The sequence below is a fragment of the Coffea eugenioides genome, chromosome 11, assembly GCF_003713205.1.
Source record: "Coffea eugenioides isolate CCC68of chromosome 11, Ceug_1.0, whole genome shotgun sequence".
Classification (NCBI taxonomy): domain Eukaryota; kingdom Viridiplantae; phylum Streptophyta; class Magnoliopsida; order Gentianales; family Rubiaceae; genus Coffea; species Coffea eugenioides.
In genome coordinates, this window is record NC_040045.1 from 49043880 (window position 1) to 49056165 (window position 12286).

Here is a 12286-nt window from a genome sequence, read left to right on the forward strand (position 1 = left end):
TCATATTTTCAGTAGATAGAATCAAATCAACATTCAAGGATGTTTGCAGAAAATTATGGACTGAAATAATACTACTATTTGCTTGAAACTTTTTATCTATACTCAATATTGAAGCTTGCATGCATTTTTCACACACACATGTACGTACGTTGGTTTGGGTGGAATTTGAGTCTGAATTTGAAAATGAGCGTGAACCCTCTATAAAACCCATGAATTTTTCACACGGTTTGGATCTGTCTTTGAAAATTTAAACCCCAACCAACGAAAAATATAATAGATCTGAGTTGGATTTGGGCACCTAACCCATTCACATGGCTATGACTTTGCAGTTTGCACTTAGTATTGTAGAACGAACAAAATATGATTTCATTAAAGGGGCACAAAAGAGCTGTGAAGAAAGAGCAACAAAGGGTATGTAATCTCCTCACTGGATGACAAAATAGGGTTCAGCTTACATACTTTTTTCAGTTCCCCAAGTATCTATCAGTAATACTCTAGTTCATTGCATCATAATCATCCAACTTGTCATTATATTCCAAGACTTTTCTCCTAATCTTAGATGTATCTACCCAAGTAACAAAGTCTTCCATATTTCTTGTAACTAGAAACGAACCATCGGTAACTGTGTCCGGCCCCACACGAATATGCCCCTGCTCTATATAAGTCACAGCTTCGTTCAAGTGTTCAGCAAACTTCAGGCGCACCAGTACTGTAGAAAGCCTTCGCCTGGTTAAAGACATTGACAAACCTCAGTATGACTTGAAATCTCTTGCATCACCAAAATCCCAGTCACAGAGAAATGTACATGGAACATGACACAAGATTATTAGATGGCAGACTATCTAATTCTCAGTCAACAGAAAAGTCCAAATTGACCAAGCCATTTAACCTGTAACCTGCAAATGAACTTTTTTAACATGAAACTTGAACTGACTGGCTGGCATCTCATTAGACCAGTTGGTACTAAAGAAACATCGTTTAATAATCTAAAATCAGTAAATTGTCAACAGCTGTTGGCTTTTCATCTTTCTCATTCTTTCGTCTTTTATTTGGGTGACCGTGTTTCTCTACTGTATTCTTGCCATTAGCATTAGCATTTTTACCTTGTTAGTAATGCCAAGCGTGTTTATTTTTTTTTTCGTGTCAGGGTGCAAATTTTCATTAAAAAAAATAAAAACCATGATGTGATTCTTCCCCTTGGATAGCATTTTAGCAGGCATTCTTCCTGTTTGAACATTATCAAATTCATAATCACCCAAATGTAAATCTGCAACTTACTTACCGACAAAAGGATGAAACAGATAACCGATCACACAAAGCCAAACTCTTCCTGGATGGTATCACTCCCATGTTATACCTGCATTGACAAGGTAGCTTGTGGCGAATTAATTATTGATTATAGATCACAAGATTAAAAACTTGATAATCCAAGAAAAAAGTGAGTTCATTGGCTTTTCTTTTTATTCCCTTTTTTTTTTTTTGGGTTGGGGGGTGGGAGCATCTTCCTTATATGAAGTAGCAGCTAACAAAGAGAGAATCCCAAGACAGATTCTCAAAGAAAAAGGTCATGCAATAGATATTCAACATGTGTAACAAATCCTAGCCTTCTTGCTTCACGATCCAATCTTCCATAACATCAAAATGTTCAGTATTTCTACTTGGTCATCACAGAGCTGGCCTAATCAATATAGAAGACATTATCAATACATCCGAAGCTTTTAGCAGAGAAATTTGGACATAAGAAACAAAAAAGTTTTCCTGATTGCAAGGAATCTATATAATGTCAGCGGTCCATTTCTTCAGTAGTCCAAAATATTCGTTCTGCAAATGGTTCTGCAGAGAACAATCATCAGCAGGCTGTTGGCTCAATATAATAGACACCCACCAACCCCATACTACCCTGCTCGGAAATGGCAATAACTTCAACAGAAGCCACACCCAGAACATGCGTTTAGCAATCAAATGTTGTTATTGAAGCCACTGAAACCACCATGGCTAGGAAACATATTAGCTCAATTACATTAAACACCACATTTAAAAGAAGGATTTTCACCTACCATCATCTCCAAACAGTTCAATTACAAGCAATGCTTAAGACTTCAGATGAAAGTTGGAAAAAAAAAGAAAAAAGAAAAAGCTGTAACCCAAAAGGTTGCTAATCAATAAGAGGAAAAAAGGCTGGAGAGAGTAAGGCAAAAAACTCACAGCTTTTCGAGGAGAGCATCAGTCATCTCAATCCGAAGAGGGTCAGTATGGTCCATCTGTTTCAATATATTCACTAGCTTCTGTACCATTCTACACAGTTTTGAATACCTAATAATCCAGTAAAAAAACGTAGCAAAATCAAAATTGAAGCCGTAAAAAGCTTATCAACCCAAAACAAAACAAACCCACCAACGAAAGAAGATAAAAACAAAATACTGATCAAAACTGGAGAAATGGGAGGTACTACTTCTTGTAATCATCTCTGTTGGTGAGGTGGTAGCGACGTATGACATCATTTTCTCGGTGACCTCCCTCTCTTTTCCACTCCAAGAAATTGACCTTCTTCAAGAGTTTCTTCTCATGATGCTTGAGCTTTCTCATCTTCAGATCGCAAAAACCCTAAACCCTTTGACGGATGCCGAGTGCAAGACGAAGAAAGAGTGGCAGTTTTCAGTTTGAAGCCTGGGAAAATTCGTCAGTTTTGCGTATTGGGCTCATAGCAGTCAGAGGCCATTGGGTAGAAGAGCAGTCCAGCCCAAAAAGAATTGATCCCGTTTGCCAAGCCCCTTCTCGTAGAACTTCGGACAAGCAATCAGCTTGACACTTTTTTTGACGGTTAATTCCACTTTGCAACCTTCAACCATACATCCATGCATGGATGTCGACTTTGATCCCCGTCCTCTAAAATGAAACTCCTAAATATAAAATTTATCACAGTTTTTTTGTCATTAAACTGTGAGTTCATTCCACTTTTAATCCCTCAGAGCATAGAATTTATCCCACTTAAGTACAATAATTTGTTTCACTTACGTTAACGATTTTACTTTAAGTGTGCGTGACAGATTTTTATATTTAAAGAACTAAGCCGTTTCATTTTAAATTTTAAAAATCAAAGTGGGAATCCAACTATAATAGTTGAAGGGTACAAAGTAATAATATTAACCCCTTTTTTTTTCTTTTATGCTTTTGATGGTGTCCTAAGCTTACCTCCACTTTATATCGAGCTACAAGCTCGGGTTGAATCATTTGGGGAAAAAGTCCCAGTATCATTTAGGGTAGCAATTTAATGATGTGATGTAATATGCGGTCGAGAAGAAAAGGGTTATGAATCTGTATTGACCTTGATTGGCAACAACCAAAGAAGAAGAATTTGATTCGGAATTCACCAACTCGAAATGGGCAAAAAAATCTAGGATGATTTGCGGCCTCATTAAGGAAATATATAAATCCTGATGGCTATAATTATTGTTTCCTCATTCTTCTAGTACTTTTCTTGAAACAAATATGAATACAAGAAAAAAGGGGTGGTGGGCACAAGTGATGCTGGTACCACTTAACTTGTTGAGAATCGATCTTGTACGAATGTCTTGTTCTTCTTGGCATTCTTTAAGAAACTAATGAATACATCCTTTTTCCTAGTGGTAAAAATTAGATTATATGACTGGATTCAAAAAAAATTACTCCATGACAATATCTATAAAAGATTATACCCCTCACATTTTTGCAACTTATGTATATTCCTTCGTCAAAGCTAATGCGATTTATTGATTCGCAAACAAACTTAGGTGCCATTGAAGTCCCATTTCATGAGCTGATAAATTTTATTCTCTGTTTAGCTAAATTTTTACTCCAGCTCTTTTAGGTGCCATTGAAGTTTATCCATATCCAAGTGTCAAAGTTAAAAAGTGAAGATGCAAGCATCCAATGTCAAGGTTAAAAAACCGAACAGGATCCCAACATTCTTCAACTTCGGAGGTCCGTGAGTGATTAGTTAACTTAACCTGCTCTTCGAATCTCCCCACTATCAAATAATAATGCAAAGACTCCACCGTCCTTCCCTTCACATCTCTCCTTCACCCCCCAACCGTTAGTTTACACTACTGTTTCATTGAGTTTTGCGATCCCATGCAGCGTAGGTGCCGCCGCGTGTATGTCTGTATTGGTATTGTCAAGGAATGCTGCATTCTGGGGTGGGTTGCGTCGTATCAAACTTTAGATTTTTAGCGTTGTTTAGTTACTACTAGTGAGTTAGTAGTAGTAGTAGTTAAAAGCGGCATTAATTTACAGCTTGACATTTTTTAAGGTGATTTACTTTACATGTTATTTAACTTCTGAGATTGCCTTGTTTCGTGAAAATGTAAACATTAAATATTTGGATCGGTCAAGCTTTCAAGTTTGTGTTTTCCCCTTCCGGCTTCGGCTACGTACTCCTGTATCATCGTTGATTGGACTAGTAGTGTTGCAGAACGTAGTAATCCTTTCCGTTTCCTTCAATTCTTCTTCATGGTAACTTAACTCTGTCTTCTTGCCGAGCTTTGGAATTCCAGAGTCTTCATGAGAGTGGGGGCATAAGTACTGATGGTTTTGCAATGTGTAGACTAAATAGCAGTAAAGAGATGAATGAAGCGAGGGAGGGGCAATGGGAGGTGAGTCCGAAGGTTTTGGGTGAAAGGGAAGCAGAAAGAAATGGAGTGGATTTGTTTACACCTAGAATGAGGTGGTGGATTCTGAGGGCAATCACGACATTATTGCTTTGCTCATGTGTTGTTCAGTTGATGCCGGTAGGGAATTCTTGGGGGCCTAGGTTGTTGAATAGCTGGCCGTCCTGCTCTTACCCTCCTGCTGATAGGTATCCCCAGGTGGAAATTAGCAATCTGCATTCACAAGTGACTCCAAAGCGTGAGTAAATCGCGTCTTTTTACCGGCTTTTTTTAATGGTTAGCAATCTTGGAGGTTGGATTTGTACTTTGCTTACTAATGCATTGCGATGTTCTTATCTTATGCAAGGAACAGATTCCATTATAACTTATAAATGGGCATAAGTCCTTGACATTTTCCTTGTTAAGAATTGTATCACCAGCATTAGCAGAAATTTATGAGATCCATTCTTTTGTTGATTGATTTAAGTATTGTCTTGCCCTATTTGCCAATGCTCATATTGCTGGTAATAACTCAATGCCAAGATGTAAAATCTGTCAACATGTCACCTGGCTTGAGAGATAACTCCTGCCAAGCATGGACTTCTGCTAACAAGGAAATGAATCACAAGGAAAGTGATCGGTTGTTGCAGGATTCTACAGGAACAACGGTTATCTAATGGTTTCTTGCAACGGGGGACTCAATCAAATGCGAGCAGCAGTGAGTTTGCTTTCTGCTGTCATGAATTTCTTCTTCCCTGTGCTTTGGCTTTTAAAGTGTTCCTTTTGTTTCTGCAGATATGCGACATGGTAGCTCTTGCCAGATGCCTAAACGTCACTCTTATTGTCCCCGAATTGGACAAGAGTTCTTTTTGGGCTGGTCCAAGGTTTGCTAGATTTTGAAACTCCTTACATTGTTTGTAAGTGATTATATGAACTTGATTTATTAAGGCTCAGGATGTTTTCATTTCCCAGTGATTTCCAGGACATATTTGATGTTGATCATTTCATCACATCCTTGAGGAATGAGGTCCGAATATTGAAAGAGCTGCCACCAAGGCTTAAACGAAGAGTTGAGGTGGGCAAGTTCTATGAGTTGCCACCCATAAGCTGGTCCAACATATCCTATTACCATGAGCAGGTTTGACTTAATTTTCACTGCTAGAAGTAACAAACAAGTCGTTTTTCACTTTTCTATCTTCTCATTGGAAAAGCTATGCTCGTCGTCTCATAGTCAAGAATAATTGTTGACAGATTCTTCCACTTTTTAGAAAGTATAAAGTTGTGCACTTTAACAGAACTGATGCCCGCCTCGCGAACAATGGCCTACCACTGGAAATTCAGAAGCTGCGTTGCAGGGTAAACTTTATCTCTCTCAGGTTTACTCCAAGAATAGAGGAATTGAGTGGAAAAATTGTCCGCATCCTGAGGCAAAACGGGCGTTTCCTGGCACTCCACCTCAGGTATGAAATGGACATGTTAGCTTTCTCTGGTTGCGCACAAGGCTGCAATGATGATGAGGTGAAGCAGCTTACAAGAATGAGGTAATAAAATCCTCTCTTATTCCTTTTTTTTTCTTCCTCCCATAATAAAAATACTCTGCTATTCGACTGCCCTTTACCTTCTCCCTTTCCCTCCCACCCAAAGAAAAAAGTGAAATTGTCATCGACTGTTGTAAATATATTTAGATACGAATATCCCTGGTGGAAGGAGAAGGTCATAGATTCTGATATGAAGCGGAAACAAGGTTTGTGCCCTCTGACACCTGAAGAAACAGCTCTTGTATTGCGTGCACTTGGCCTCGACCACAATGTTCGAATATATATAGCTGCTGGAGCAACATATGGTGGGCAAAGGAGATTGAGAAGTTTGGAAGCTGCAGTCCCGAGTCTGGTTAGTGGTAAATGTTTGCTTTACATCCCAATGTATCTGTAAGTGGCCTCTGCTTCATGTTTCATCACTGATGCATAAACTGCTACAATTTGGGGAACAGGTCCAGAAGCAGACACTGCTCAACTCTTCGGACATGAGGTTTATTCAAAATCATTCATCGCAGATGGCAGCAGTGGACTATCTCGTATCCTTGGAAAGCGACATATTTGCACCAACATACGATGGAAACATGGCTAAAGTTGTCGAAGGACATCGCAGGTACCTCTGATTCTATTCGATCAACGTTTCACTTTCACACCACCATGTCCTGTGTTTTGGGAGTTTGAGAATTGGTTGTTCAACTATTTCTCCTCTCTTCTGGTGGCTTTCACTTAAAGAGTGAACGAGCACAGGACAAAAGGTTGTACGCAGTCATTGCCATCTTGCTACGTCTTGCATCTGATTACTTGGTACTTTTGTACTGAGATGTCTCTCCAAATTGGAGACATAAATGGTTAACAATCAATCCAAACATCTTTACCGTCAGTTTCGGTATTGGAATTCAAAATTTACGAAGTGAGATGACCGAACTTTTTTCCATTAACTTTCCTTGACGGAGGAGGAAATATGTTTTATAGATCTCTTCATCCAGTTTTATATGTTTTATTTCTTTAAAACCTACAGGTACTTGGGGTACAGAACAACAATACTGTTCGACAGAAAAGTTTTAGTTGGTCTGATAGATCAGTACAATCATGGGGCTGTGAGCTGGGATGAGTTTTCCTCATTCGTCAGGCAGGCTCATTGGACCCGCATGGGGCGATCAAAGAAGCGAGTTGTCATTGCAGACAGGCCAAAGGAAGAAGATTACTTCTACTCCAACCCGCACGAGTGTCTGTCTGCAGCCTATGAATCAAGCATTCGGTAGTGAATGACCTTTGTTATTGCCAGAAAGGTTTCTTTGATCACACACACACAACTCATGCATGCGTGCAATGCTGGCCCCCAGGCAAAGTAGAGTAGAGTAGAATCAATCATCCAAAAACAAACTCTGAATCAAAAGAATGATTGAGTTTGTTGAATAAGGTTGCAAATAGTAACTAGGATCTGGCCTCTGGCTCTATAATATTGACTAAGCTGCAGCACAGGTAATGGAAAAGGTTGAATGCCCTAAATGTTTTACAGCTTTATACAAGGAATGTAGCTCTATAATACTCCAACCCTTCTTGTAGCAAGTATTCGAATAAAGGAGTTTTATACCAATTCTTCCCTACGTATTCCAATCAAAAGATGAAACTCATTGCCTTTCTCCCAGGAAATGAGACAACCAAAAAAAAAAAAAAAATCTGCTGAAGCTGATGAAAATTGCTACCCGTAAGAACCCAAATAACAAGAGAGAGAGATAATAAGGTTCGGGAGCAAGAGGTTTAATTCAATAACTTCCTGTAAAATAAGGCAGCTTCTCATACTTAAATGGAAGCCTCTATCCAAAATCAAAGACCAAAAAAAATTTACAAGTCCCCATATGGAGGAAACTCTTGATCACCCCCTCTTGTTTACCCACTCCCATCAGAAGACGAGTGAATGCTGGAAATCAAGGCAACTTTCCATATTCTCAGAGATAATAAAAAATGAATAGTGATGGTGACACTCTAACCTTGATCCACTTTCAGCTATTTATTAGCACAATCTTAACTGTCAATGCTACCTCTGCAGCTAGTACAACCACCCTGAAGGAAAAGAAGAATACAATAAGAAAGAACTGACATAAATCATACAGAGGAAGTATGGTGTCAAAACTCTAAAAAGAAACAGAAACATCCTTACAATACATTCTGATTTTTGCTAAGACGCAAAGAAGTTGTACCTAAAAATCTCATTCTTCATCGGAGCAAAAGAATTAGAGAGATCAGTTTTAGCTTCTAGCCTTCTTTTCACATTTTTAAAGAAATGGACAAAGGAGTGAAGAAAGCAGAAGAAACCTCTCTAATGACTGTAGTAGCAGTTCCTTCATTGGTTCTTTTACCCACATCAAGTTGCACTGAGATGTTGACCTGGGACAAATCCACCCCAGAGGATTGGAGTGCATGCTTAAGGGTATTCAACAACCTGTCAATTTTCAATAACTCAAAATAAACAAGATACATCAACATAACAAAATTAAAAACTCTATAGCTTTTCCAGGTACTTAAGAATAAGAATACGGCTCGACTATTTAACAACCAGTTCTGCCTTAAAATAACAAATAAGCAGGTTCCATGCAGGGGAGATGAGATGGAGAGAGCCAAACTGTATTTGCAACTCAGAATCTCACCCTTGAGAGTAAACATTTGAGATACTAGCTTCTCCACTATCCGGGTGCAGCTGTTCTCGCTGGCTAGTTTCGTAGCTTGGAACAGCGCATTCGGATGCACTCAATTTGCCTTGCCAGTATTCGGAAGGGGAGTGAGTAGCCAAATGTTCAGGGTCAGGAAAAGATCCCTGAGGAGGTTCGGTAGACCCAACATGAAACAAATTTGGCTGCACTAGCAAATTTGAAGAATTTTCTTCATTTCCTGACTGTTGGGGATGATCTGTAGGAGTGCATGGAGGAGCACCATTCAACTCAGAATCCATTGCCGTCTGGGCATTAGAAAGCAAAGTTGGAGAGACAATGATGTTGTCTTCGTGACCAGAACCATTCCTCATGAGCAGTGGTTGATCAACAAAATTCTCAACTAGCCCAGAATTGCTTCTCTATTTGCACATTAAGAGGAAGTCAGTATAGTTAGAACTTTAGGCTGGACTTATTCGATACAAATTTCAAGTAGGTTCAACCGCAAATATAGTCCAGAAGCCACAATGTGGAACTAATCCTAAATTTCAAATGGTAATCAAACTTTAATCCAGAAATGTCATTGAAAATTCACATTCAGAAAGAAAAGAAAAGGAGAGTAACATAAGCACACACGCCCAGGATGAAAAACCTCAAATGCACAACTACTAAATGAACTTTACCCAAGGTATCAACTTTGATGGCTCCTGATTCCAACCTTGGTATGTTTCTTCGTACATCTGTATCCTCTCCTGTAAGAACTGGATATACTGTATAACCTGGATTTAACAGCATGTACTGGTTAAATTGTTTTTGGCAATAAAACAGAGAAGAGGGCAAAAATCACTGAATGAGAACTAACAGCAAAAGTAAAGGGCGAAATAGGAAATACACCTCCAGCAAGAATGAAGCTTTATCCCGCTTCTGATCATTTTCAGGGATGATATCTCTTAAAATTTGGAATCTGCATGGACAAACATAATATTTACCTCCATTGAACTTTGTGACTTATGCCCAGAAGGCAAGAAAGTTTGGGCTCTAATATATAAGCTTCAACGTGCACAGATTGTCATCGACCAAGTCATGCTTGAGAGAGTACATTTTAGATTGCAATCTCATTAACAGCAGCCAAATGAGCAAAAAGGCAAAATCAATAAGACAGGAAGACATAGCAATGAGTATTTTCAAAGCAACTAACCTCAGCATCATCCATTAATCAAAAGAATCAAATCAAAAAATCCAATTTTTACATTGATCATTTACCAATCGATTAATGATCTGAAACCTTACAAAGATGGTATGAGATACAATATATTTCTCGAATCAACATATGCATCACTAGATTATAAATCTGCAATGAGGTCCATTTCAAACATATGCAAATTCCATCTCTAGAAATCACTACTATAGACTGATTGAGCCAAGATACTAGAATTTGGAACCACTTTATAAAGTCACTGTTAATACACATCAAAAAGGCCTTTCCTTATTTCCAACTTCAAAATCAGATACTGCTAGCACGCTCATTCGCTCATCCTGGACTCTGTTTCCACAATTTTCTCAAGTCAAATCAGGATCTCTTTCGCTCAACAAGCCTATAAACTCCCAAAAATGCAAAGTTCCTTGGAACTTCTTCTTAATCACCCCACCTAATTTACTCCTCCCAACTCAACAATGGATTGTACGAGCCATTCTTCAGTTCCACTTATCAATATTAAACATAAAAAAAAGAGAATCCAAAGCAATCTTATCCTCAAATTGCACAACAACGGATCACAAATAAATATCCAGCATAAAAAAACTCCCCATGGAGCACAACAAAATCCTCAGCTGCAAATAAAGAAGAACACTTTAGCACTCAAGCGTGAACTGATACAAACCTTATCACTAGAAATAATAGCAGAAGAGAAAATCACTAGAGCAGGAGAACTAGGTAAGCAATTGAATAAAGAGGGAGTACGTTTTGCATATTCATTAGTAAGAATATACAGAGAATTCATCGCACAGGGTATAAGGACAGTACACAGTGTGGTATGGATCAGTATATTTTCACAGAATTCATGCCCTTAGTAATAATTTCATAAAACTCATGCTACCCTCCTTATTAACAATTTGATGAAAGTCATGCTACCATTTTTATTAATTTGATTAATAAAAAAACCCAGTAGTCCACCCCTCGATAATTTCCCCATAGTAGTAGGAGATATGTCACCCTCATTCTAACAAAGAATAGAACAACCCGGGGAAAAAAAAAAGAAAAAAGAAAATGAAAGGGAAAAGCTTGCCTCTCGTTAATTTTGCTTCTCCGCCGCTGTTCTGTCTCGGAATGCTTCGACCGCAGAGCATTGACCTTCTGATCATTACCCTTTCCCTCCACTTTCACTGCCCACCCAACCCATTAAAAAAAATGTAAACGTATATATATGTGGAAAAAAAATCACCAGAGCCCAACGCATATCTGAAAAAGTTAACAAAAGTCAACCTTTTTGAGAGGAATTTTCAGGAGTAGAGGAAGCGAATTCTTCATCGTCAAAATCGTCGTCTTCCTGACGGCTCTTCGAGGTTCTCACCATTTACCGGTTACAATTACAATCCTCCAGCCCTAAAAAAGATAATAACAACAATAATAATATGATAACACACACACACACGCACTCTCTCTCTCTCAATTTCTCTCTCTCTCTCTCAATTTATGCACTGCTAATTGGAAAAGCCCTAGATGGGTGAGAACAAGCGAATACGCTCTCAGAAAAAACTAAGAACAAAGAAAGTAGCACCCGTACTGCTAAATTGCGCCTCACGGGTGGTAAGATGCACACATCTGTTAATTTTCTTCTTTGACTTGATGAAAGTCAAAAGTTTTTGTCATATTCAAAATTAGGAAACTGTCTGATCAATTCTTCGTTTTCTAGTTGATTTTTCTGGTTTTATATTGTTTTAACGTGCGAAAGGTCAAATCATTAGCATGACTGACTTTGTTGAATATGTTTTGATCCGGTCTTTGATATTCATGAATTATACATATAATGTACTAGTGATTTGTTTGGATAGAGGATTATTTTTCAAAATTTATTTACTTACGTCATTATTACAATTTTTAACACACTTTTTTATCTTCCCAATTACTTTTTTATCTCACATGCATCACTTCACAAAAAGTACCACAGTAAAAATATCTCAAATAATTTACAATCCAAACAGAGCCTTATGAATAGTTTCAAATGTAAAATTTAATATTCTACCCTGCATGAAAATAACACATCTTTCCTTTGTTAATTATAGCTAATCTAGTTTGATGAATGACTTGAACAAAAATGTGTAAAAAAAAAAAATTGGGTACACTTCACATAATTAGCTACCAGCATTAGACATGAACTTTGTTTGGATAGAATATTATTTGGAAGAATTACTGTAACACCTTTTGTGATGTGATATATGTGAGATAAAAAGATAGTTGGGAACGTAAAAATGTGGGTTG

At 38.1% G+C, this 12286-nt stretch overlaps 3 protein-coding genes across 5 annotated transcripts; 1 reads left to right on the forward strand and 2 right to left on the reverse strand.

The window, feature by feature from the left end:
- Positions 1–342: 342 nt before the first annotated feature.
- LOC113753429 (U3 small nucleolar ribonucleoprotein protein IMP3) lies at positions 343–2673 on the reverse strand. Its single transcript, XM_027297574.1, has 4 exons — positions 2453–2673; positions 2206–2313; positions 1283–1357; positions 343–726 (listed from the first exon to the last, which is right to left on the reverse strand). The coding sequence occupies exons 1-4, from the start codon at positions 2584–2586 to the stop codon at positions 495–497; spliced, it is 549 nt and encodes a 182-aa protein (XP_027153375.1). The 5' UTR covers positions 2587–2673; the 3' UTR covers positions 343–494.
- Positions 2674–4682: 2009 nt separating this feature from the next.
- On the forward strand, positions 4683–7757 carry LOC113754184 (O-fucosyltransferase 34-like). Its single transcript, XM_027298540.1, has 8 exons — positions 4683–4884; positions 5276–5343; positions 5421–5509; positions 5598–5763; positions 5877–6166; positions 6311–6515; positions 6616–6773; positions 7179–7757. Exons 1-8 carry the CDS (start codon positions 4698–4700, stop codon positions 7420–7422), a joined length of 1407 nt encoding a protein of 468 aa, XP_027154341.1. The 5' UTR covers positions 4683–4697; the 3' UTR covers positions 7423–7757.
- On the reverse strand, positions 7731–11601 carry LOC113754183 (transcription factor BIM2). Of its 3 annotated transcripts, none has more exons than XM_027298537.1 (8): positions 11291–11601; positions 11094–11190; positions 9703–9772; positions 9492–9587; positions 8809–9230; positions 8477–8603; positions 8362–8375; positions 7898–8224 (listed from the first exon to the last, which is right to left on the reverse strand). In XM_027298537.1, exons 1-8 carry the CDS (start codon positions 11379–11381, stop codon positions 8164–8166), a joined length of 978 nt encoding a protein of 325 aa, XP_027154338.1. In that variant the 5' UTR covers positions 11382–11601; the 3' UTR covers positions 7898–8163. The 3 variants fall into 3 exon arrangements, with proteins under 3 accessions (XP_027154339.1, XP_027154338.1, XP_027154340.1); XM_027298539.1 differs by having other exon boundaries at positions 8322–8375; positions 11291–11600; XM_027298538.1 differs by lacking the exon at positions 8362–8375 and having other exon boundaries at positions 7731–8224; positions 11291–11599.
- Between the last annotated feature and the right edge of the window lie 685 nt (positions 11602–12286).

What these genes read in the sequence shown, in the direction of transcription:
- LOC113754183 (XM_027298537.1), bottom strand. Translation starts at nt 11,381, where the DNA reads ATGGTGAGAACCTCGAAGAGCCGTCAGGAAGACGACGATTTTGACGAT. An exon ending in AAGCTTCATTCTTGCTGGAG is followed by an intron (nt 9,588 to 9,702) that starts GTGTATTTCCTA and finishes TGTTAAATCCAG; the next exon opens with GTTATACAGTATATCCAGTT. An exon ending in CATCAAAGTTGATACCTTGG is followed by an intron (nt 9,231 to 9,491) that starts GTAAAGTTCATT and finishes ATGTGCAAATAG; the next exon opens with AGAAGCAATTCTGGGCTAGT.
- LOC113753429 (XM_027297574.1), bottom strand. Translation starts at nt 2,586, where the DNA reads ATGAGAAAGCTCAAGCATCATGAGAAGAAACTCTTGAAGAAGGTCAAT. An exon ending in AACAGAGATGATTACAAGAA is followed by an intron (nt 2,314 to 2,452) that starts GTAGTACCTCCC and finishes CTGGATTATTAG; the next exon opens with GTATTCAAAACTGTGTAGAA. An exon ending in TCTGTTTCATCCTTTTGTCG is followed by an intron (nt 727 to 1,282) that starts GTAAGTAAGTTG and finishes GTCTTTAACCAG; the next exon opens with GCGAAGGCTTTCTACAGTAC.
- LOC113754184 (XM_027298540.1), top strand. Translation starts at nt 4,698, where the DNA reads ATGAGGTGGTGGATTCTGAGGGCAATCACGACATTATTGCTTTGCTCA. An exon ending in TCAATCAAATGCGAGCAGCA is followed by an intron (nt 5,344 to 5,420) that starts GTGAGTTTGCTT and finishes TTGTTTCTGCAG; the next exon opens with ATATGCGACATGGTAGCTCT. An exon ending in AAGCAGCTTACAAGAATGAG is followed by an intron (nt 6,167 to 6,310) that starts GTAATAAAATCC and finishes AAATATATTTAG; the next exon opens with ATACGAATATCCCTGGTGGA.